At 38.8% G+C, this 25,264-nt stretch overlaps 2 protein-coding genes, 1 long non-coding RNA gene and 1 pseudogene across 4 annotated transcripts in view; all 4 read left to right on the top strand.

Annotated features, from left to right (window-relative positions):
* The window catches only part of LOC144629148 (uncharacterized), a 55,596-nt gene extending 51,733 nt beyond the window's left edge, over positions 1-3,863 (top strand). Inside the window, exons 4-5 of the mRNA XM_078487350.1 lie at positions 2,557-2,702; positions 2,961-3,863. Coding sequence (XP_078343476.1) covers positions 2,557-2,702; positions 2,961-3,601 — 787 coding nt within the window. The 3' untranslated portion in view covers positions 3,602-3,863. The remainder of the gene's footprint in view (positions 1-2,556; positions 2,703-2,960) is intronic.
* Positions 3,864-6,830: 2,967 nt separating this feature from the next.
* Positions 6,831-7,959, top strand: LOC144629176 (uncharacterized). The gene is made up of 2 exons (XM_078487390.1): positions 6,831-6,952; positions 7,266-7,959. Exons 1-2 carry the CDS (start codon positions 6,841-6,843, stop codon positions 7,907-7,909), a joined length of 756 nt encoding a protein of 251 aa, XP_078343516.1. The 5' UTR covers positions 6,831-6,840; the 3' UTR covers positions 7,910-7,959.
* A 4,482-nt stretch (positions 7,960-12,441) lies between these two features.
* Positions 12,442-14,645, top strand: LOC144627951 (uncharacterized). The gene is made up of 2 exons (XR_013566182.1): positions 12,442-13,474; positions 14,437-14,645. It is a non-coding gene; the product is annotated as an uncharacterized LOC144627951 (long non-coding RNA).
* A 4,485-nt stretch (positions 14,646-19,130) lies between these two features.
* LOC144667321 (uncharacterized) lies at positions 19,131-24,496 on the top strand (annotated as a pseudogene). The gene is made up of 4 exons (XR_013573301.1): positions 19,131-19,167; positions 19,845-19,926; positions 21,321-21,468; positions 23,595-24,496. The product of XR_013573301.1 is annotated as an uncharacterized LOC144667321 (transcript).
* Positions 24,497-25,264: the final 768 nt, after the last annotated feature.

The raw sequence follows: 25,264 nt of genomic DNA on the forward strand, positions 1-25,264 counted from the left end.
CAGTTTAAACTATTGCTCAAGTTTGTTAATCACCATAGCTAAGTTTGCATAAAGGGCAAGAATTTCTTTTCTCTTTATCAATCTTTTGCAATAACTTATGTTTTGAATTTTTGTTAACAAAGGACAGTTAGAAAACTCAATAGAATCGCAATCCATTTGATATGAAGGCTACAGTCACTTTTGTTTATTCAGGTCGAATCGACCTTAGAAGCAATTCACTTCAGTGAATTAGGCTATGAAAACAAAACATGACAAACAAATTAATAAAGAATTGATGACTTTATTTCAGTGGACAAATTGACCACTTAACGAGCCATTCTAACGTATAACGTATCGCTCTTCAACAAAAGGCGCATTCAGTTTGAAATAGCGAAAAGTGAGTATCGAAGGAGCGCTGGTTTAGTTGTTGATTTTTCTTTATGCGATACCGAATTTGACTTCTTTTCTTTTGTTCTCTCTTTAAGCTGTTTTCCAGGCGCTGAGTTACCTTAAGGTTAGTGATTTGTTTTTATCTGACCTCTGGCAATTTACCTTTGTAGCTAAAACTACGAAATGACCGAAGTGGCACCAACTCCCTACTGGAAAACTCAAAATATCCTAGTAGGCTTTTAAACGGACTTGTCAGATTCCTTCATGTGCGCAGCAATTCGGGAACTTTCTTTTAATTTTTTTTTTTAATAATTATTGTCGAATTGGTTATTATTTTGAGAAACTTAAGACGGATTCCGCGGAAGGTTCGAGCAACGAGTGCGAAAATTAAGTACCAAAAATCTACTCATAGCACGGCAACATTTTGTATACTATTTTAAAGATCTTATCGAAATTCGTTTGTCTTAGTGACCCCGTAATTACACTCTAAAGCATTCTCGAGAAAATTAAAGTCAATCCTCGTAAAAATGTTTAAAACGCGCGCCACTTTGTTTTGAACTGGCGTGAAACGCCCGTTTTAACTAAAATATAGACAATTTCAAATCCATTTTTCTCTCGCGGGGTCAGCTTGAGTGCCAAATTTTTGACCGGTTTTTGTTAGCTGTACTTAAACTGTTGCCATGCTAAGAGGCCTTTTTGGAAACTTTCTTTTTGCCTGTATTGCTCGAATGTTGGGTGGAAACCATCTTAATACTTCTCACTGTTAAATCCCTTTGAAGAACAAGGAGGTCGAGGTTAAAGGAGCTACTTCACGGACAAGGCATCTTGAAAAAAAATTCAAGTTTGTCGATTGTAATCCGTCTTAATCTTCGTCAGTCGAAACCATATTTGTTTATTTTCGAGTTTTTATTATTTCATTGTTGCCTTTCTACGTTAGAAAACGATAATTTGAGGGTTTTTTTCCTTTTACTTTCTGGATTTTTAATCCCTTAGCATGCGGCGCAGGATGAGAGTTCATACTATGATGTGATTTCGTGATGTTACTGCAAAACAGTAATTAAAGATTCACGTTCAAGGTTTTGAATTTAGTACTCACCCGATTCGCTAAACTTTCCCTCAACGGCTCGCTCCAATAACCTGAGAACGTTCGCTAAAAAATCTTCCAACTTACCAGGGAAAACGCCCTAGCTGGGACGAGGTTGGTTTTGTTCACCGTCTTCCTATGGCTAAATTTACTCTAAATGGCTGATAAAAATTGCCGCTGCATGTCTGTTGTAATTTGCTAATCTTCCATACTTTCCTCCTTTTCAGCTGATCTTTTACCGAGGCAAAGTCCGAAAATGTTCTTCCATTTTTGTTTCGTCTTGGTTTTCTTCTCCAGCAGTTTTTTACCAGCGAGGTAAGACAATACAGTTTTCTAACTTTTTTCCAATGCAATGTCCGAGAAAATTTCTCGTTTTAAGATTGGCGATGGTTGTTTTAAAACGTCGAATATGGCGGCCTTTTCTAAAATCAGGACGACCAAGACCATTTTTGGACGAATTTATCGCAGGGCCGTAACTAGCAAGAGGCAAGACGAGGTACTTGATTTTTACCCAAAACTTGTAAAGAGAATATGTTTAATTAGGAAAATAATCGGCACCAGTTGAACAAAATTGAGATTTTTCAAGAAATACCTTTATATGAGAAAAAAATTAAGAAAGATTTTTCGAGCATCTAGATTTCCAAATTTTCTGGGGGTATGTCCTAAGAACCTCCTAGCAACGTCTATGCCAAAGGTCTGGTTACCGCCCTGATTTACCGCGACTTCGATTTACTGAAAAAGAGTAGATTCTTGGTGCCGGACGTCCACATTTTAAATGAGCGCCGCCCTCGAATAAGCGCCGCACTTGAGGCGCGAAAAATTTAATTAGCGCGGCGGCGCTTGTTCGAGTAAATACGGTATTTTTATTCAATCATGAATGTCTCATAAACTTCTTGACGTCAGTCGTTACACCTTGTGTGTGCTATCTTTATATGCATAGTGATGAGCCCAAGGTGTCCCCCGCGACCTAACCGCCTACTTTTGTTTACTATTCGTTTTTTTATATTGCTTTTAAACGATCACCATCTCGTACTAAATCTCAAAATAGTTTACAGCCGACGAGAAAAGAAATAGAAAAAACTAAACTTTATCTCAACCATCAGGGGATTGGATCAGCAGAGATACAGAGTGTTGGACATGGACGAAAAAGGCAATCTTTATCTCTACAAGACTGCACTGCTCTGCAAGAATGAGATTATCAAGCGACTGATCAATGGAACATACCGTCTGGCAGATGAAGGTAATATAGGTAACTGCAGTAATTTATTACCTCTTTACCCAAGTTATAATTTAAGTGCCTTTCCGCTTACGTTTGGTGCGCTAACCTTCAAATACCCATCGACTAATACTGTTAGAAATGTTTGGAAACCAAATAGTAGAGCTTTTTTAACAATATATTGATTAAAACTTTAATTAAAATATATGCACCTTTTGCTGTGAAAACTGAAAAAGCAATAGAAGGTATCTACCTTTATTTCTATTTTATTTTTTTGTTTATTTAACACAGGTATGTGCAAAGAGTCCCCAGCGTTAAATTGTAAGGACCTGAAACAGAAAGCACCATCACTCGTGTCAGGCCTCTATTGGATTGACCCAGACGGTGGTTCCCATGGTAACGCATTCCGGGCTTACTGCGACCAACAGACTGACGGAGGGGGCTGGACATTAGTTTGGAGTTACACCTTCACTGCATACTCAAGTTTCACGAGTAGCGCAAACGCTGTCACCCCGCGTCCAACCTGGACTGCCAGCTCTGCTAACACTCGAGTGTCTACAACAGTTCCACTGAGTGAGACGCATTACGAGGCCATGAGCTTTGCTTTGTGGCGCACCATTGGCAAGGAAACCCTGATCAAGAGCAACATCAACAACTGGATCGCATGCAAGGAAGGCACTGGCAGCATCGTGCAACAGAAGGCGGGGTCAATTACTTGTAAACTGGTTAAACAGGTCAACATGAAATGCGGCGGTGTACCAAAATCCTTTCATGTGCACGTCCGTGGACCATCCCTCGACGATAGCAGTCACTTCTACTATTTTGATGGTGACACGCGTGCTAATTGGCCAACCCATGATCCATGTGGAACAAACCAAGCAAATCAGTTAAAAGATGTGGCTAATCCACACGGAAATATTTTTGTTCGTTAAGTCTTCGCTTAGTATGACGTGAAGACACAGTTTCCCAACGCTTGCTTAAGGGTTTTAATGGCATAAAATATAAGGATTTTGCATAGGATTATACTCAAAGATGAAAGCATTTATTATAAACTGTAGCTTGGTTTACTAGAAAAGAAGCTTTTAAAATCAGTGTAGAACTGTAACAGATGTTATCACTTTTTTGACATATTTTAAAGTAGCATTTGCATTTAAAGGGAAACTGCTGAAAACAAATAAATGAGGTTTACTAACGGGGAAATAATGTCTAGTGTGTTTTATTTTAATTTTCTTTTGTCCTCGACTTTCCAAGGATGATTTTATGTTGAGTGCTGAGTGATATCATGTCTTTAGCCAAATGAACACTACATGCATGATACGCAAATCATTTCTATTGTGAAATTCAGGGCCTCTTTACATGAGAGCCGAGATGAGTTTCGTCCCGGGATGAATTTCGTCCCGAGATGAAAAAAATTTCATTTTACATGAGCGTGTTCTTCCCGGGATAAGTCGTCCCGCCCGAGTTGAATTCATCTCGCCCGTGCTTACATAACATTACATTTCATCCCGGGAAGGACTGTTTACATGGGTTTTCCGTCACGTTTCATCCCGGGATGACATTTCATCCCGGTGTTTCATCCCGGGATGAAATCGTCCCGGGATGAAATCATGTATCATTCATCATGTAAACAGCAACAAGAAAATGACCAGACACCGAGACGAATTCTTCCCGGGACGAAAGTCATCCCAGGACGAAAACTCTCATGTAAAGAGGCCCTCATCAGACCAGACTCTTCCAAGCACGCAAAAAGGAGTAACAGCAGAGTCTTTTGTAACTTATCATGCGCTTTTTAAGGGATTATTAATCCACCCACGGGATGTTTATCAGCAACCTTACCCATCCTTCGATTCGTTTTAACTTGATTTTTAGCATTGAATGTCACAATTTTATCGGATGCACAAAACGTGTAAAGTCTTCATGACCACATGTGATCGCTTGAAAGCTGTAATTAAAAACATCAAACCAAATATAATAAATTTCTTTGCTTTTTTCTTTAGAAATTTTGAGACTCATATCTTAGACTTCATGTTTAGTTTGACGCATGTTTACTTGGTTATTTCTTGGTTTGCTCAAAGCTTCAAAGGTTCCAATTGTTTTCTCTCTGAGCTTAGTTCCTCCCTTTCCGAAGGTGTCCCAAACAGTTCCAAAGGTTTGTTTATTGTTTTGAACTTTTCAGGGACATTTCTACCATTTTTTTTAGTCTGCGAGCATAGTCACCTTTGGACCATACAATCGAGTGGCGAACAAGGGCGAGGTGGCAAGTTTGAACTGGGACTCGAGAAACAGACTTACCACAAAAGGATTCCCAAAATGTACCGCTAACTTCCGGAGGTATAGCACTTTTATCGACATTTTACTTCCCTTTCAACTGAAAAGCGAATTGATGAATTAACCAGTACTCTTTTTTCTTATCAATGGGATAGCAGTCCACAATACAGCCTTACCACCCCTCGAGGAAAAAACTGTTTTCGTCGTAGGGGGAGGGAGATGGATTAAGTAGTGTTACCATGGAAACAGATTTGACTGACAACTGCAACATACCATTAATATTTCAAATTTCATTGGTGCCAACACGCTCCCAGTTCCAATTATTCTAATTATGTAAAGGCAAAATAAAATCGGTGCTAGCATTGTTTCATGAACTTTCCCCCTCTTAAATTTCGGAAGTAAAAATATTGATGCGGTGTTTTACCAGGTTGCTATCATCAAGCACAGAGCTCAGTTCAAGCAGATCAAAGCAACAAACAGGCTTACCAAAAGTGTTGTAATTTATCTAAAAGACGCAAGATGCATGAATTTTCTAAGATCGATATTTTTAAAAGTTCAACACCTCAGCTGAAGGTCATTAACTTTCATTGTCCATTTCGCTACCACACACCCTTTCCGTTTCAGACCTGGCTTGAGAAATAAGCCAACGGTTGCGACTCACAGCCTTTTTTACCACGTGCACTAAAAAATGTTTACCAAACTGAAAACGTGTATCAGAATTTTGACGTGCCCGAGCCAATTATGATGACTTGAATGTTTATTACGACGTTTTTGGAGTAAGTAGACGAGTTCCAGTGTAATACAATACCTCAAGTAAACGAATCAGTCCAATAAAGAAAGCACGTAATGCAGCAGCTTGCAGCCTCCTATTTAGACGTTCTTTTGGCTCATCAAGAACGTTTGTGTAGGAGGCTACACGTGACGTTGATTATGAAACATCTTTCCATATCTGCCTTTTGGCACAACCATTGGATAAACGCAAAATAACAATTGAATAAAGGTGCCTCATGTCAGTTATAATTTGCCAATCTTTTAAAGCATTTGTCAAATGAGCTGAGATCTCACGTACCAAACACAGCCACAAGTGCAAGTTCAGTGTAATTTCGCCGGGATAGATCCGAGTGTTTCAACAGTATTTGTGAGGTTCTTCTGATGCAAAACATCAAAATGTTTTACCTCATTGGTTTCTCTTTCTTTTGCTTCTCAAACAGTTTTTTTGGCAGCCAGGTAAGACAATAGCTCACTTGTTTAAAATTAATGCATTAATCGCGATTAGTTGAAAATTTTGGTTTGGCGCGGTAGAATGCACATGTGCCGTTATTTTTCGTAAAAAAAATCGTTAGACAAAATACTTGTATGAAAGTCATGAGATAAAGACCTCCATTCGTGTGATCGTATGGCAAATAGTTCATGTTTTACACATAATTAATAGCATAAGTTTCGTAAATCTGACAGCTTCCCGTACATGCCTTGTGCCTTGTAGCTTCTATGATTAGATATGTTAAACTAATCTTGTTGCATCCCGGCAATCCTCAAAATGTCAAAAAGCCTTAAAATAATTATATTTCTTTTTTGCAACGTTAACCCTGGCCTTCAGACTTTGTGGCATTGTTGAGTACGAGATTGGAGGGGGGGGGGGGGGGGGGGCTTTGAAGAAATGACGATTAGGACGGTCCCAGAACTCGCACCACCGCGCACGACCAAAGAAAGGCGCCTGAGAATGAGAGCCGCTGTTACCGAAGCCTTCACACGATTCGAATCAAATATTACGAAGTAAAAGCTACCAAGAACTAGGAAATTTCGATTTTCATGACCAAATGATACTTTCAAATATCATAGTTATATCAAATATTTTTTCTCTAGTGCCAGTGGGCTCGATCAGCCAAAATTCAAGGTGCTGGAAATGGCCGCGAACGGAACTCTTTATCTTAACGAGACTTCACTGCTATGTGTGAGCGACGTTATTAAACGGCTGACTGAAGGAAGATACAAACTGGCTGAACCGAGCATTTTAGGTAACCCACTCCAAGAAAAGCAAAATATAAAATATTATTATTTTATATTATATTTTATAAATAAGTTACTGAAAAACAAAAACAAAAGTAGACGTTAAGAAATGCCGTGGAAAAACACAAGAAGTAGCAAGGGTTCCCACAACTGTTTCTAGTTGCCACAAATCTATTACGAGTAAATTATTTCTATGGTTGTAGATCTGTAAACAACTACGCGATAAAATAGAAATCCTTGTATCGAAGCATATTAACGATCGAGACTGCTATTAACCTTTTATTTGTAGCCCAATCTCACATAACTATGTTGTACCAACAGGTTTATCCAAAGAATTCGCAGCGTTGAACTGTCAGGAACTAAAGCTCAAAGCGCCTTCAGTTCAATCAGGCATCTACTGGCTTGATCCAGATGGTGGTTCCCATGGTAACGCATTCCAGGCCTACTGCGACCAACAGACGGACAGAGGGGGCTGGACATTAGTTTGGAGTTACACCTTCACAGATTACTCAAATTTCAACAAGGGCGACAACGCTATCACCCCGCGTCCAACCTGGACAGCCAATGGAGCTAACACTCGAGTGTCTACAACAGTTCCACTGAGTGAGACGCATTACGAGGCCATGGACTTTGCTTGGTGGCGCACCATTGGAAAGAAGACCCTGATCAAGAGCAACATCAACAACTGGATCGCATGCAAGGAAGGTACTGGCAGCATAGTACAACAGAAGGCGGGGTCAATCACTTGTAAACAGGTTAAACAGGTTTCTAAGCAGTGTGCTGGTGTGGTGCCAAAATCATTGGCGCTGAACTCCAACGGACTGATCATTTCAGCGAGTTCCGCTAAGTATTATTTTGACGGCAACACGGACGAAAATTGGCCTACCCATGATCCGTGTGGAACAAACCAGCCAAATCAGTTAAAAGGTGTGGCTAATCCCCACGGAAATATTTTTGTTCGTTAAGTTGTCGCTTTATGTGACATGAAGACTCAGTTTCCCGATGCTTGCTTAAGGGTTTTCACAGCATTATAGCGGAGCTCCTAAGCGTAGCACCATAACCATGAAAGAAGGAACACTATCGAAATGAGTTTTCATGGTCAACAGGGATAGCGGCATGGTTCGCGGGCGCGTACGTACGGCGTACATACGTACGGAGTCGCGCAACATGGCGGCCATAGTTTGATGGTAGAAAGAGTGAAGCAAGAAGGCCGTATAAAGGCGGCCTTTAAAATTTAAAGAGGTTTGAAAAGAAAAACAAGAAGCAATGAAACAAAATGTGGCTGAAAATTACTTGTAGAAAGTAATCGACCGCTAAAAAAGTGGACATTGAGAGCCATAATCGATCGATGACTTTCGTGTCTATCTGTAAAGCCAGCATCGTACATGAAGGAGCATTCGAAAGCTAAATCGGGTTGATATAATAAACAAACCATTTTATTGCTACGGGGTATAAAAAAAAAACTTGACCCTCTGGGATTTGAACTCACGACCTCCCGAGCCGCAGACTGGCACCTTACCGATTGAGCTAATCCGACAGACTCTGTAATGCACGTTGAATATATCCTATATCAATGTAATAGATATTGTGGAGTCTACTAAACTGCTGCGAAACTATAACAGGATCGCGAAACTATTTTCTATTGCTAGAAAGCAGATAATTTACTGTACTCTAAACTCTAAAGTAATTTTTCGTACCATGAGTAATGATTTTGCCCCGCTTTAAGATTATTATTTTTGTCGTACTGCTGACATTCAGTTTAACCGTGAGCTATTTAAATTTGTCTTGCACCTATAAACCGCCATAAACATTAGTACTAAGCCGCTTATTCACTATAGAATGAAAACATTGTAAGCTCCAGTGAAAATTAAATAAATGGGGAGCTCCGCTTTTAGGCGTGCCTAAATCTATATATTATACTCAAAGATGAAAGCAGTTATTAACTGCAACTTGGTTTACTAGAAGAGAAGCTTTTTTTATCAGTGTTAGACTGTAAAATGAGTTAAACGTTATATCGCTTCTTTTATCATTGTCAAACTTATCATATTAATATTTTTCATAGATTTTTATGTGGCATTTGTAAAACTGTGGGGAAACTGCTTGAAAGAACGAAAACACAAGAGGTTACTTACGGGAATATAATGTCTCAATTTTCTTTTCTCTCCGATTTACACAGGTTAAACTTTAACGTCTTTATTATTTGAGTCATACCATGTCTACAGTCAAATATAATAGTTCATGATTGCATGATTCGTAATTCATTTCTTTGGTCTGAAATTCGGACCAAACTATTCCAAGGAAACATATTTGAGTCACAGTAAAGCCCTCTGTAATTTCTCTACGGTATTTTAACATGGCTATCCTTTCAGCTAAGGACAACTGTACAGCCGATCCAGTTTTCCTCTTTGAGACAGGATTTCCATCACTACCCTTCCCTCCCCCTTAACTGTTCAGACCTTTTGAGATAACGCTCAGCTATTTTTCTTCAATACTGCGCAGCTGATGAGTTTCTGCCTTCTAACCTTAGATGTAACCTGATTTGGCAAAGTAATAAATGCTAGGATTGATCGGTGCAGTGCAAGGCTACACACGTGTTCAGTTAAAACGTTTTTTTTACACCTCTTATTTCAACATTCAAAATGAATTACAAAGCTGGTGAAAGTTTCAGTTGAAAACTATTAAACACATTATACTTAAAGTTTTTCGCGCTTCTCTTTTAAAAGTTCCTTCAATCATATCTCGGACTTCATGCTAAATTTGTTAGTTCTCGACTTGAACTAAAAGTTCTGAGATCAGTTTCCTTTCTGTAGGTGTGCCTAACAGTTTTAAAGTTTTGATTATTATTTTCCAACTTTTCAGGAACATTTTTCGAGCCGAAACAGGCTTTTTGTTGGTGAGCCTGCTCGCAGGCATAACTTTTTCGAAAAAAAAAGTTCCGCTGACTTCCGACGGTGCTTCTGTCGACATTTAACTTCTTTCTCATCTGCAAGCGTAACTGCTGATTTAATCAGTTAATAGCCAAGGTATGGTTACAGTTCGGAGCCCACACAAAGAGATAAAGATTAAAGTCTACGTGTAGCCATAGTCATCCCCAAACAAGTTTTTTCCCTCGGTGGGAGGGGGGAGCTACACTTGGGCTACATAGATTAAATAGTATTACCAGAGACTTGACTGACAATTGCCTCTGGTGAAAACACGCTATCAGGAGTGTCCTGAGGAAAGAAAGGAGAAACAAGACCAGTGATACAGTAAAAACCCGCGTATAAGAACACCTACTTTGGCGGTTCAGGCTGATTTGGTTCTTATATAAAGGGTTATAATCTGCAAAATCAGCCTGTAAGTGTTCTTAAGTGTTCTTAAAAAAAGTTTCTTAAAATAAGGAACATACTAGGCTACCAATAGATGAAATCAATATATATGCACACAATTGTATTTTAATTTTAATAAAATTGATAAATCAAGGCAATACTGTACTTTATTATATGGCTACAATAGTACGCGCGCTCTGATTGGCTGCTGAGCGGGCATTATTTTCTTGTAATGACCGGGCATTATGAAAATTTTTTCTCGGCTCGACGGTTTTTTGAGTTTTGAGTAAAAGCTTCTAGCGAGGGGGCAAAAACAACAAAAATGCCGACAAAATATAACTATCTTTTCAATAACTGAAAGAAAAATATAAGCATACCGATTCTTCTTTAGTATGAGCGACGAAGAGAGCCACAGAGAGCGAGTTTTACCTCCAGTGTTTTTTCCCTTGATTATACTCTTTTTTGAATAGTGCTTAAAGGCCATATAATAAATAACTTATTAACCTCGTCCGTTCGGTCATTACAGGGGAATCTCAGACCTCGACCTTGATGTATTGACCTCGCTGTCGCTCGGTCAATACATCAAGGCCTCGGTCTGAGATTCCCCTGTAATGACCTCACTCTCGGTTAATAAGTAGTATGTATTTTTTTTGTAATATCTGTTCTGTTTCGTTTTTTATCGGCCCAAACACTAAATCCTGATAAGGCCGCCATGTTTCTTTCTGCTCGTCCAAGGGCCTGAGAACTAGAAATATGGTTTCCAGACTCTCTCTGAAAATGTCACGCAACTCACCCTTTTTTTACCATTTCCACGCCTGCTTTCCTGATTTTTTTGTTAGTTTTAGCCAAGATTTACTTAGCGATTTCAGTTTTTTTTGCCTCAAGTTTTCTGGGATATTTTCAAAATCATATACATAGTCGTATACTTCTCCTAATCTTAAAAAAGCTTCATTATATTTTGTTAAAGTAAGGTAATCTAACGATTTTTTTTGGTAAAACTGAAGTTACGGGAATAAATTCCTCGTTTTTTTCCTTAATGGGTAAGTCTTCACTTTTACCAAAAAGTTCTGGTTTTTTTACTTTCATAAGTTTTTTAAAAGTGAAGTCTTTTTCCAACATTTCTTTAAAAATTTCTTTGCTAATCTCATCAGTTTTAAATTTTGAGATTTCTTTAATAAAGGCGTGAAAAATTTTTGTTGAGTCAAAGGTCCTATACCGCTCTAAAATTGGGTCATAAAATTTTTCGGTTTGGGTGTAAAACTTTCTCGTTCTCGGTCCTTTTGGTTGAACAATTTCTCTCGTTGGCTCCATTTACTTAGTAGTGCTATATGTTCAATTGAAAAATATTTCTGGCACAGCAATTAAAGGTTGGTTGTAATTTAATACAATGGCGCCATACAACGATTGGTACACTGTCGGGTCCGGCGAATCTGCTTCAGGAAGTTAGGAATGTGAAAGCCACTCACATTTTCCTCCTTTTTTTACCATTTCCACGCCTGCTTTCCCGATTTTTTTGTTAGTTTTAACCATGCTTTGCATAACGATTGCAGCTTTCTTTTTTCTTAAGTTTTCTGGGATTAAACGTCTTTTTTTTGCAACTCGTTTCGCGAGGGGGGTAAGAAAGGCGTCTTGCGTTCCGCACACACTTGTACAATAGGAGTTGTGGACACAAATTGTGACAAGGAGCGAGGCGAGCCTGGGCGAGCCGAGCGAGTTGTCACGGTTTGTGCCACAACTCCTATTGTACAAGTGTGTCCCAGAGACTAGACTGTCTGCTTTCTATGCAAATTTAGATCGTGTCACGTAATTGTAATCAGTGCCGTATTTGGACGATTGTCTGTTGTTAAACATCATTATACATTAAAAATGCTTATTTGAGTGAAGAAGAATTGCTCCGAGACTGTTGATGTCGTCTTCAAACAGAAATACATCCGAAAACAGCACATATTACGATTGCGTGCACAAGCTTTGATTTGCATAAAGCACAGACATTCAATTCCCCAGGGGCCAGGACAACCATCCCAACGCACGTTCAAATTTTGGCGCGTTACAGATCGACCAATCAGAGGTGTTTTCATTGTTTCAACGAACTTCAAATGAGAATAGGCTCTGTTCCAGGGTTGCCCAGAGCTCTTCTCGCCGTCAGTCATGCGCAAAAGAGAAGAGCTCTGGGGTCGAGAATGAATTTGGCTCCGAACCGCACACACAACACAGAATACCCATTACACACAGGACTACCAGAATAGTGTGCTGTCTCGCTAAGGCGAGCCAGCAATGTTTTGGTTAATTAAATTTACGTGCACGCTATAGATATATTTTTAAGGTTTCATGTCACGGGTTGCGTTACTTGGACAGATAAATGTTTTGCGACAGTTAACAGACTGAAGGCTAACATTTCGCAACCAGCGAGAGTCGTGTTTGGCCTGTCACATTTTATATTATCACACCATCTGGTAAGAAAAATGTTAGAATTTCTAATTTGGATTTTTTTAATTTTCTGTAGTGCTTGAAAGATTAATTATATAGAAAGAATTAATTTGCAAAATCTATAGAAAGCAGTTGCATTTGTTCTTTTTGAGAGACCCTCATAGCTGCTCATAGGTATTTTGAAATACAACTTTGCATCTACCCATGTGGTATCTTTCCAGATCTATAATCATGCATTGCTTAACACCCGAGGTGGGGGCACTCCCTTATTAGGGCTAAACGGGCACGTGCAGCCCGATAGGGTATGGTTTTCAGGCTTTTTTGTCTTGAACGGGGTATATATTTCACCCCTTTTTGTCTTAAATGGGGTATTCTTGCATGCACCAATGTCAGACAGGATAGACTTATATGCCTGCAGAGGTGTAACAAGCCGAATGTTCACACATTCTTCCGTATTGCTGACTTACGTTGATTTCAGCATTGATACTTAGCTTGATTCACGATCAAGTCTTAAACACGATCAGGGATAGGAGGCCAAGGATGCACCTCTCTACCTGGAATTATGTCGAGTACCCCCCCCCCCCCCCCCAGAGCTTAACATTGCCACCCTAAATGAAGAAATTATATAACAATTTGACTACTACAAAACAAATTAGAAGTTGCGGCTTCTTGAAAGTTTGATTTCAGTTCAATAAACTTTGTTTTTTTTTTTTCGTAGGGCCTTCCCGTCCGTTACCGTTATTGTTCCCGTTAGGTTACTGTTATTATTGTGTGGCCGGACATATATAGCATGTAGTAAGTACTTGTATTACATTTCCTTAACCCTAAACCACCAAGTAAACAAAATAAAGGGCGTGTTTAAAACACGAAATGGCGAAATGACGAAATGACGAAATGACGAAATGGCAAAATGTTAAGATAAATACACGTAAATAATATAGTTTGGTTTCCTTTTGAACTTCAAGGTAGTTCTGTTTACATGTCTAGACTGAATTATTTCAAGGGAACATTTCTGTCAATGTTCTGGCCCAGGAATATAATGAATACTTGTCACATATCACAACGCCAAATTGAACGTATTGCTGAAAGGTCGCAGCACACCAGGATATATTTTTTTTTAATTTAGTACTTGCCAAGTTGCCTATCAGTATCTGCACTGCACTACAGAGCTTACATTGTATCGAAGGACTGATATAGACATCGAACGTTACTCCGTTTCTGTGCAAAGAACGTTTGCCACTGATATCGTGTATGAACTTTTTTGCAAAGTAGGTTTTGTTTGTTAATTTATTTCTTGTGAATGTTGGGGCTTAAAGCACTTCATAGCCGAGACTCGGTGGCAAATACGAGATAAACAAATCATTTTCTTCCGATGTCTAAACGAAACGCCGACTGATCTTGATCAAGAATGTCCTAGGCGTATAAAACAGCGCCTTGTTAACAGGGAGAGACTGGAATCCAAATTACCCATAGGTTCGTGACGGGTCTACGTGACGGAGAATTTGTGATTGCAGTTTCTTTTATTTTTCGGGACTTATCTACAAGGATAAATTCGGCAACATATGAAAATTCCAGTACAACGGTAATATCGTATAACTTTGGCTTTTATCTTCAGTATCATTTCGTCATTTCGCCATTTCGCCGTTTGGCCATTTCGCCATTTCGCCATTTCGTGTTTTAAACACGCCCCAAAATAAAATAAGAGCAAGGCTCAGAGGTTAATGAAGTGCACAATATTTTTTTTTGTTTTTTTACAGATTCCACAGATTGGATTACATTTTATTGCTTTTTGTTTTCTTTTTTTGATTTTTTTTTTCTAAATATTTAATTGCCTGTTTAAGTGAAAATTTTTTGATTTGTGTAAATAGTAATTGCAGAATGATATTTTTTAAATTTGTTTTTGTTTTGTTTTTCCTCAAGTCTTTGTAAATATTATAATTTTATTAAAAGTTGTTTTATGTATCACAGTGTTGTGTTGATTTATTTGTAAGTAGCGGATTGCAAGTCAAAGAACTTGCGACTAAAATTGTTAGATTACAATGACATGTACCATCACCACCACCTTTCTTTTTGAATTGTTAGGCAGGACGCGCGTGACTTAGAACTGGAGATAATCTTTGACAATGAGGCTTAACCTGTAAAACTAAACTTACCCATCCCACTCCCCAATACCTACCTGTATTGTAAAAGGTACCCCTCATATACCTTTTTAAAAAAATACTGCACTTCTGCCCGTTTTTCTAAGTTGCAATTGTTTCCCTAACCTTTCATATACTTCAATTTGTGATAGATGTACCATTCCTGTACAAGCCATTGTAGGGGAAACCCCGGAGAAATTTTCAAAGAGCTCACACTTTTACTTCTTCAATCCACCCCACACTAAATAAATCTCAACAATTGGGATCTTAAGAGGGTCACTATTTTCAGCAGCAGGATTCCTATACAATCAGAATGGTCATTTATTCCTACAGAATAGCTACACACCTTTATAAAGGGTTAGGGATTCATTAGTATCTCGTCAAATTATGTGAATTGTTGATTACATGCCGATCAGACAGAAAATTAGAAAACGCATTTGAAGGTAAAAGAATAAAAAAGGGGGACAGCCTTAGAATAAACTATAGGTATGTCGATATTGATCCCTCGGAAAGGTAGAATAAAAACGAAACTTAGGATATGATAAATAGTAATTTGCATTTAGCTAGCCTAACAAAACCCCGGTATATATAGCCGGCTACAAACAGCGAGAACTAAGATAACGCCCACTTCCAATTGTCAGAGTACGAAATAGCAGGCTTAGACTGTATTAGAAAAGAACCAAACATTATGCAGTAGTCAACTGAAAGCCAACGCACCAGAACAACTGAAATTACCCAGGAATTAATGATGATGATGCGAATAGTACACTACATGTTATGCCAGTTCGAGTTACCGGACTTATCATTTCCTTCTTTACAACCTGATCTACATTTCAAGTTTGACATTGCAGTTTTCGGTGTCTCTGAAGTGAAAATATTACTCAAAATACCGCCAATTTTATAGCTCCCGCCATATTTGCACCCAGTCTTCTCGCGGTTCTGTATCTAAGTGATTCCGCTCACATCTGCCTAGTGCCCAGACGTTCTCCCCTTTAACGATTCCCTTGGCTTAGTGGGACTGATCCGAAAAGGGAAACGGACGCCTGGAAGATCTTGTTCGCATTCTTGGCAAAATCCGCTATGTTAATTAATTATACGCAATTTTATGGCAGTTTGTGGCTAATCAGTTGTCTCACAAAAGACAATGAAACTATAGAGTAGCAAAAATCTAAATTCTTTGCTTCAAAGCCACAACGCTATCACTTTCGTATACACGACACGAGACAGCCCAAAGGGCCTTTGATTTTAAATAGAACAGCTAAAGCTCAAAAATAGCTTAAAGTTTTGTTTGCTGTCGTTTTGCATGTCATGTGAGACATAGGTAGAATGCACGCTGGTGTGAAAACAAATCAGGAATCTCTATTGTTCTTTCTCATTAGCATTTAACGTTAATGAGCAGAATTATCTGCACGCGCTTTAACTATGCACGTGCGTTTTGAATTTTGGTACACTTCAAAGCCGTTCTCTGCCGAACAACAACATGAAATGACGAAATTCTGCGTATTTTGGACAATGTCAGCCACGACGGCTAAATTTTGGTTTTTCTATTTGGGTTGAACGCTTTCTTTGAATATTCAGCGGGAGCTAGTTCTTGAAGCGACAAATAAGCAGAATGCGTCCGGAAAGCTGCGAGATTCTCAAGTAAAATATAAATTCCTTGTAAGCACTAGTAAAATTACTAATTTTAAAAACACGAAACAACTTTTTAAAGACATGTTTCGGCATGACTTATGCCATCTTCAGTTTATTGAGAATTTAAAATCTAGGGCTATATATATACCCAAGCTACAAATACAAAAATAGAAATGTATACAAAGTAAAATTACAATAACAAAAGATAACGGTAAAGCCGTTACAAAGTGGCAGGTACTGTCTGGTACTGTCTAGAACAGTAATTACTCACAGTGTGAGCTTTAGACCGTTACTAATAGAACAAAAGATTAAAATAAAAAGGTGTTGACATGCTGCACTTGAGTGTTTAAATCTGGTTTTAAACTATTAATGTAAAAGGCCTCTTTTAATTTAAGAAAATAAACGGTTTGAGCAGAATCCAAAATTTTAAAGCAATCAGATGTGTATAAATTTTTGCAATTAGATGAACTGTTAAGGTGTTTAAAAACATGTGAATTTTTGTCAGTTAAAGTATGCTCTTTGATCCTTGTTGAAAAATGACGGGAAGTCTCGCCAATATAACGGGAGTTACATCCCGCACAAGTAAATTGATAAACAACAGAGGATTTAATAGCATCAGGAATGGGATCTTTAAAACTGAAAAAATTCTTTATTTTAAAAGAGGAAAAAACTAACTTGATGTTTAAGTCGCTGCAAAAACGCCTAGATAACTGTTTAATTTTTATCTGGGTTATATTAGATACATTGCCGATGAAAGGTAGTTTAAAATAGCGAGTGCTGGTGTTGTTAGAATTACTAATACTAACATCACTAGAGGAATTAAGTCTAACATTATCTAGATAACGTTTAATGATTTTGTCAATTATGTGGGAGGGAAATGAGTTACGTTTAAGAGTTTCTGTTAATTTAGCGAGATCTTTGCGAAAACCCGAATTAGAGTTATTGATTTTAAAAGCTCTGTCAACTAAGGTATGAATTAAACCTATTTTATACTTAAATGAAGTAAAACTAAAGTAATTAGTAAGAAGACCAGTGTAGGTTTTCTTATGATATATAGACATGGTACAAATAGGAGAAGAGTTATCTACTAAAATATCTAAGAAAGGTAATTTACCCTCTAACTGCTTTTCAAATGTTTGGTTGGTTACATTTGAAAAGCAGTTAGAGGGTAAATTACCTTTCTTAGATATTTTAGTAGATAACTCTTCTCCTATTTGTACCATGTCTATATATCGTGCAACAGAAGGCGGGGTCAATCACTTGTAAACTGGTTAAACAGCTTTCTAAGCAGTGTCCTGGTGTGGTGCCAAACTCTTTAGTGCTACACAGCAAAGGACTGTACCTAAAAGGCAGCGACATCTACTATTACTTTGAAAGTAACGCAAATAGTGATTGGCCTCCACATGATCCTTGTGGAAAAGGCCAAGCAAATCAGTTAAAGGGTGTGGCTAATCCACACGGAAATATTTTTGTTCGTTGAGTCTTCGCTTACTAAGACGTAAAGACACAGTTTCCCAAACGGGTTTAAATGGGATAAAATATACGGATTTTTCAGAGGATTATACTGGAAGATAAAATCATTTATTTTAAACTGTAGTTTGGTTTATTATAATTAGAAAAGAAGCTTCTTTTTAGTTTGATGCATGTTTACTTGGTCATTTCTTGATTTGCTCAAATCAGTTCTTTTATCATTGTCAAACTCATAAAGGGGAACTGCTGAAAACTAATAATGAGGTTTACTAACGGGAAACTTCCCAGGTTAAATAATTTTGTGATGAGTGTTGAGTGATATGATGTCTTCAGCCAAATGAACACTACATGCATGATACGCAAATCATTTCTATTGTGAAATTCAGACCAGACTCTTCCAAGCACGCAAAAAGGAGTAACAGCAGAGTCTTTTGTAACTTATCATGCGCTTTTTTAAGGGCTTATTAATCCCCCCACGGGATGTTCATCAGCAACCTTACCCATCCTTCGATTCGTTTAGATTGATTTTTAGTATTGAATGCCACAATTTTATTGGATGCACAAAACGTGCAAAGTCTTCATGACCACATGCGATCGCTTGAAAGCTGTAATTAAAAACATCATACCAAAAATAATAAATTTCCTTCCTGTTTTTCTTTAGAAATTTTGAGACTCATATCTAAGACTTCATGTTTAGTTTGATGCATGTTTACTTGGTCATTTCTTGATTTGCTCAAAGCTTCAAAGGTTGCAATTGTTTTCTCTCTGAACCTAGTTCCTCCCTTTCCGAAGGTGTCCCAAACAGTTCCAAAGGTTTGTTTATTGTTTCGAGCATAGTCACCTTTGCACTATACAATCGAGTGGCAAACGAGGGCGAGGTGGCAAGTTTGAACTGGGACCGGAGGGAGAGTCGAGAAACAGACTTACCACTAAAGGATTCCCAAAATGTACCGCTAACTTCCGGAGGTATAGTACTTTTATCGACATTTTACTTCCCTTTCAATTGAAAAGTGAATCGATGAATTAACCAGTACTCTTTTTTTCTTATTAATGGGATAGCAGTCTACACTACAGCCTTACCCAGCCCTCGAGGAAAAAAAAACTGTTTTCGTCGGAGGAGGAGGGAGCTAGATTAAGAAGTGTTACCATGGAAACCGATTTGACTGTCAATTGAAACATAAAGTCTTTTATCAAATGTCTTTGGTGCAAACATGCTCCCAGTTCCAAACTGGAAATACACGTGTGAAGGTAAAATAAAATCGGTGCTAGCATTGTTTCATGAACTTTCCCCCTCTTAAATTTCGGAAGTAAAAATATTAGTGCCGTGTTTTACCAGGTTTCTATCATCAAGCACAGAGCTCAGTTCAAGCAGATCAAAGCAACAAAAAGGCTTACCAAAAGTGTTGTAATTTATCTAGAAGACGCAAGATGCATAACTTTCCTAAGATCGATATATTTTCAAAAGTGCAACACCTCAGCTGAAGGTCATGAACTTTCAGAGTCCATTTCGCTACCACACACCCTTTCCGTTTCAGACCTGGCTTAGGAAATGAGCCAAAGGTTGCACCCCACAGCTTTTTACCACATGCACTGAAACATGTTTACCAAATAAGTCATCTCTAGTGGAAAAAAAATTGCAGAATAGTACAATACCTTAAGTAAACGACTTAGTCCAAGAAAGCACGTAATTCAGCCTCCTATTTAGAAGTTCTTTTGGCTCATCAAGAACGCCTGCGTAGGAGGCTGCACGTAATGTTGATCATAAAATATCTTTCTATATCTGCCCTTTGACACGTCAGGAGCCCATTGGATAAACCCCAATGGCTAGGAAGTAAAGGTGCCTCATGTCAGTTATCAGTAATTTGCCAATCTTTTTAAGCATTCGTCAAATGAGCTGAGATCTCACGTACCACAGTATTCGTGAGGTTCTTCTGATGCAAAACTTCAAAATGTTTTCCACATTGGTTTCGCTTTGTTTTGCTTCTCAACCAGTTTCTTAACAGCAAGGTAAGACAATAGCTTACATGTTTAAAATGCACCGTTAACATTAGCGGTACTTTCTCAGTCGAAAACATCACAAACAACTCGATCCAACGTGATGGTTTGCTATCTGATACCAGTGAATTAACAGTTATTGGACGAGGTTGAGCAAAATATCGTGATTTGTCAGTGGCGAGCAGATCAATTATTTGCCGAAGCCGAAGGCTGAGGCAAATAATTGATCTGCGAGACACTGACAAATCACGATATTTTGCGAGAACCGAGTTCAATAATTGTTTTTTCATTCGATCACTGAATTTGTTTCGCACAAAGTACCTTCGGGAACTAATGTAATGTAATGTAAAAACTTTATTTAAACACGGGAAACCATCAGTTACAATTAGCTCAAGTATTAAAGAAACTAAAACTAAAACTGCTTTACATGATTGCCGTGTGGGAATCCGATACGTCAGCTACCTTCTTGATAATTGTCTTAAAATTATTAACTGATGCGGCATTTTTAAGACATTTGGGCATGTTATTCCAGAGTATAGCGCCGCTGTAAGGAAAACTTCGTTTTAAATAGTTGGTATTTGGTTTGGGTAGCGTTAGCTTTCCCTCAGAGTGGAAATCGCACTATTTCTTGCTGACGAAAGCGTAACTTCGCCTTCGATAATACGAGCTGGTCTTCATCCAATTCTCTTTCTTTCAGATATTGCCAAAATACAATAAGAGGAGATCCCATTGCCTTCTTTGTAGCTTCGCTCTGTTTTTCGGGCCTAGCAGAAAAATCCAACCGCTCTTCTTCATCCCTAGAAAACTAGCTGCCATTTTTTCTCGCAAGTGGACACAACTACGCATGGGCAGAATATTATTTGTAGCAAAATCACTGTCAAACGCTAGTACACACAAGCAGACCATTATTTGTAGGCAGTTATTTGCAGATCACGTGGTGGGCTCTCGGCCAATGAAAAGGAAGAAAAAATTGCATCGAATGATAATAGCTTTTGTTTGTCTGATATTTTTCGTAAAGGAAAAGTGAGTCAAAATACATACATATATGAATGGAAAACTTCTAATCATGATCCTATCACAAATACTTCATCACAAATACTTAATTAATAATATGATAAGAATTTCGTAGATCTGACGGCTTCCCGTACGTGCGTTGTAGCTGTGTAGGGCGGGAGCACGAGGTATGTGGGATGGATGCGACACGCGAGCAGTCCCAGAACTCAATGCGCACCAAAGAGACCAAAGAGAGGCGCCTGGGAATGACAATCCCTGTTACGGAAGCTTTTACACGATTCCAATCAAATATTACAAAGTAAAACTGCCAAGAACTAAGCAATTTAGATTTTAGTGGTCAAATGAGACTTGCAAATAACAAAGTCATGTCAACGTTTTTTCTCTAACAATAGTGGACTCGATCAGCCAAGATACAAAGTGCTGGAAATGGCCCTGCGAACGGAACTCTTTATCTTCGCAAGACTTCACTGCTATGCGTGAGCGAGGTAATCAAGCGACTGACTGAAGGAACTTACAGACTGGCTGAACCGAGCATTTTAGGTAACACACTCCATCAATCCAGCATACCATGGGACAATAAACAATTTTGAATAATGAAGAAAGAACGAGCGAGCAAACAAACGAACGAACGAACGAACGAACGAACGAACGAACGAACGAACGAACGAACGAACGAATCGAACGAATGAATGAATGAGCGAGAGTGAGAGAGCGAACGAGCGAAGGAACGAACGAACGAACGAAGAAACGAACAAACAAACGAGCGAGCGAGAGCGAGCAAACGAGCTAAATAACGATTGATTGAGCGAAAGAGAAAAAGAATAACTATATTTAAGTGGCAGTGTATTTAGTTAAAGTCAGAAAGTAGCCAATTATGTACACACTGTAAAGCCTTTAAAATAACATTAAAATTTCCCAAAATATCGTTTAGTGGACAACAAAAAATGCCGTAAGAAGACACAATAAGAAGCCGGTGTTCCCACAACTATTTGTAATAGCTCCAAATCTAGCAAGAGGATATTCTTTCTAGAATGTTTGTTCGTAAACAACGATAAAATTACTTATCCTCGAGTCGAACCCTGAATATCCGACTTACCTTTATCAACGATCGATTTAGGACTGATGACTACTATTAACCTTTATTGCTCCACCTCACACACCGTATTTATTGGATTAAGCGCCCAATCTCGAATAAGTGCCCACCTCGAATAAGCGCCGACCTCGAATAAGCGCCCACCCTGAAGGTAGGAAAAGTTAATAAGCGCCCAGCCTCGAATAAGCGCTTAAAACCACCCCCCCCCCCCCACCCCCCTAAAAAGAGGGCACACGATGTATTGGTTGTATTGTACAGGATGTATTGGTTGTTATTGAAATTGAGTTTGAAATTGACTAAGTACTAGTAAGAGACTACCCCGAACATCGAGTTTTCTTTAAGCGGCCTTCACACGACAAACTAAAGTTGGCAAAACTCATGTTGGCAAACTCAAGTAGCTGTGTGTGAACGACACAACAACAGTTGGCAAACAAGTTGGCAAACGGTTGGTGAGAATCGAGACAAGTTCTGTTTGTCTCCAACAGTTGGCCAACTTCTTGTTTGACGTTGATGCGTCATTCACACACACCAACTTGGGTTTGCCAACACGAGTTGGCCATTAGTTTGTCGTGTGAAGGCCGCTTTTTAGTATTTTAAAGAGTATTTTAAAGAAACTTTCAATGAACAGTTAAAATTCGGCTTCGGTACATCTTCAAGTTTTGTTATAATAAATTGTTTTCTTGTAAAATAAACGTACTACTTGCAAAAAAATAGTGAAAATAATAAGCGCCCAGCCTCGAATAAGCACCCACCTTGAATAAGCGCCCACTCTCAAGGTCCAAAAATTTTATAAACGCCCAGGGAATAAATACGGTAACTCGGTTGTTCCAACAGGACTTTCCAAAGAATTCGCGGTGTTGAACTGTCAAGTTCTCAAGCTCAAAGTCCCTTCGTTTCAATGAGGCGTTTACTGGATTGATCCATATGGTGGTTCCCATGGTAAATGTCGGCTACCGATAAAATAATACCAAAAAATAATTGTCCGCAACCGATTTTGTAAATTTTATCTTTTTGTTTCATTATTCTCGAGAGAGTGAACCGTCTATTCCAAAAGACAAATTAACTAACGTCGTTTGGGGTTGTTCGCTCATTTATTTCGAAATTCATTGAGATCTATTATCAGCTCGATGGTTATTTATTTATTTATTTATTTATTTTTGAAATGCCTGATATACAACTAATTTAATCTACTAATTATAAATTTCAGTGTTCAGACCAGAATTTGATAACCTCAACTTGTGCTTGCCATAATTCAAATACACATGACCTTTGTTTCTCTAAAAGCGAGACATTGATGTAAACATAAAGCTGACGTTATAAAGCTTTTTTATTATTATTTTCCTTAAATTTGCCTCAGTTCTATTGTTTTCAGGTAAAAAAAAAACAAAACAAAACAAACGTAGACGTTAAGAAATGACATAAAAAATTAAACGGAACACTGTAAGCAACTTCTGAAATACTTATATCGAGCTAGCCTAAAGTATCCTTGACTATTATCAACGACGGATTAAGAAAGTAGTGACTCCGATTAACTTTTCTGGTCTAATCTCACGAAACTACTTTGTACCAACAGGATTGTCCAAAGATTTCCCAGCGTCCAACTGTCAGGACCTCAAGCTCAAAGTGCCTTCAGTTCAATCAGGTGTCTACTGGATTGATCCAGACAGTGGTTCCAATGGTAACGCATTCCAGGCCTACTGCGACCAATAGACGGACGGACGGGGCTGGACATTAGTTTGGAGTTACACAGATTACTCAAATTTCAACAAGGGAGAAAACGCTATCACCCCGCGTCCAACCTGGACAGCCAGTGGAGCTAACACCCGAGTGTCTACAACAGTTCCACTGAGTGAGACGCATTACGAGGCCATGAACTTTGTTTTGTTGCGCACCATTGGAAAGGAGATCCTGATCAAGAGCAACATCAACAACTGGATCGCATGCAAGGAAGGCACTGGCAGCATAGTGCAACTGAAGGCGGGGTCAATCACGTGTAAACTGGTTAAACAGGTTTCTAAGCAGTGTGCTGGTGTGGTGCCAAAATCATTGGCGCTGAACTGCAACGGACCGATCATTTCAGCGAGTTCCGCTAACTATTATTTTGACGGCAACACGGACGAAAATTGGCCTACCCATGATCCGTGTGGAAAAACCAGTCAAATCAGTTGAAAGGTGTGGCTAATCCCCACGGAAATATTTTTGTTCGTTAAGTTGTCGCTTTATGTGACATGAAGACTCAGTTTCCCAATGCTTGCTTAAGGGTTTTAATAGAATAAAATATAAGGGTTTTCACAGCATTATACTCAAAGATGAAAGCAGTTATGAACTGCAACTTGGTTTACTAGAAGAGAAGCTTTAATAATCAGTGTTAGACTGTAAAATGAGTTAAACGTTATATCGCTTCTTTTATCATTGTCAAACTTATCATATTAATATTTTTCATAGATTTTTATGTGGCATTTGTAAAACTGTAGGGAAACTGAGGTGTATTTAGTACAGAAAACAGTGTGTAAACTCCGAGTTACAACACACACATGGCAAGAACTCAACTAACTCGTTCGTACACGGCCTTCTTGTCACGTGACGACTCTACTAGTCCCAGGACTCCACATTCCTCCCCCCCAAGTTCTTAAACAAGCAAGAAAACAAACGTCAACGAGAAAAAAAAATTAACGCCTCTGCCCTAAAACTTAAAACTGTTCACGGGGGAGGGAATGAGTTCATTAGTAAAAACGCTGTGGGGGGTGTCTATTCCTCGCTGGGTATCGCCTGACAGGGGTAGTTGGCCCCGAGTCCCGAACCATTGTTGCACTGGGTGGTTCTCTGTCTCCATGGGCAACCTCGGGGTCATTTACATCAGGTACAATTATCTCTGGATCCACACCTTCCTGCTGCAATGGGCTAGTAATTGGTAATGTGACACCAGGGTTGAAACTTTCTGTGGGTCGAGCAACTAGTTGATCGTGGTGTCTTCGAACCACAGTTCCATCTTTCAACTCAATTCTCGCAGACAAAGGACCAGTTTCCTGGATGATAGTTCCTGGAATCCACTTGGGGCCTCTGGAGTAGTTTCGAACATTCACTGAATCGCCGACTTCCACTTGACGCATTCGGCTATGCTGATCATGCTGTATCTTCTGTCTTGACTGTGCTGCATGTACCCTTGCCGCTACATCTGGTCGCAGCAGATCGAGATGTGACCTCAGACTTCGTCCCCAGCGTAACTGAGCAGGAGACTCACCC

This window comes from Oculina patagonica, chromosome 10 (genome assembly GCF_052425735.1).
Source record: "Oculina patagonica isolate OP01 chromosome 10, crgOcupat, whole genome shotgun sequence".
Taxonomy (NCBI): domain Eukaryota; kingdom Metazoa; phylum Cnidaria; class Anthozoa; order Scleractinia; family Oculinidae; genus Oculina; species Oculina patagonica.

Excerpts from the sequence above, each read along its gene's own strand:
- LOC144629176 (XM_078487390.1), top strand. The coding sequence starts at position 6,841 with ATGGCCGCGAACGGAACTCTTTATCTTAACGAGACTTCACTGCTATGT. Across the intron at positions 6,953-7,265 it reads GGCTGAACCGAGCATTTTAG|GTTTATCCAAAGAATTCGCA; the intron begins GTAACCCACTCC and ends TTGTACCAACAG.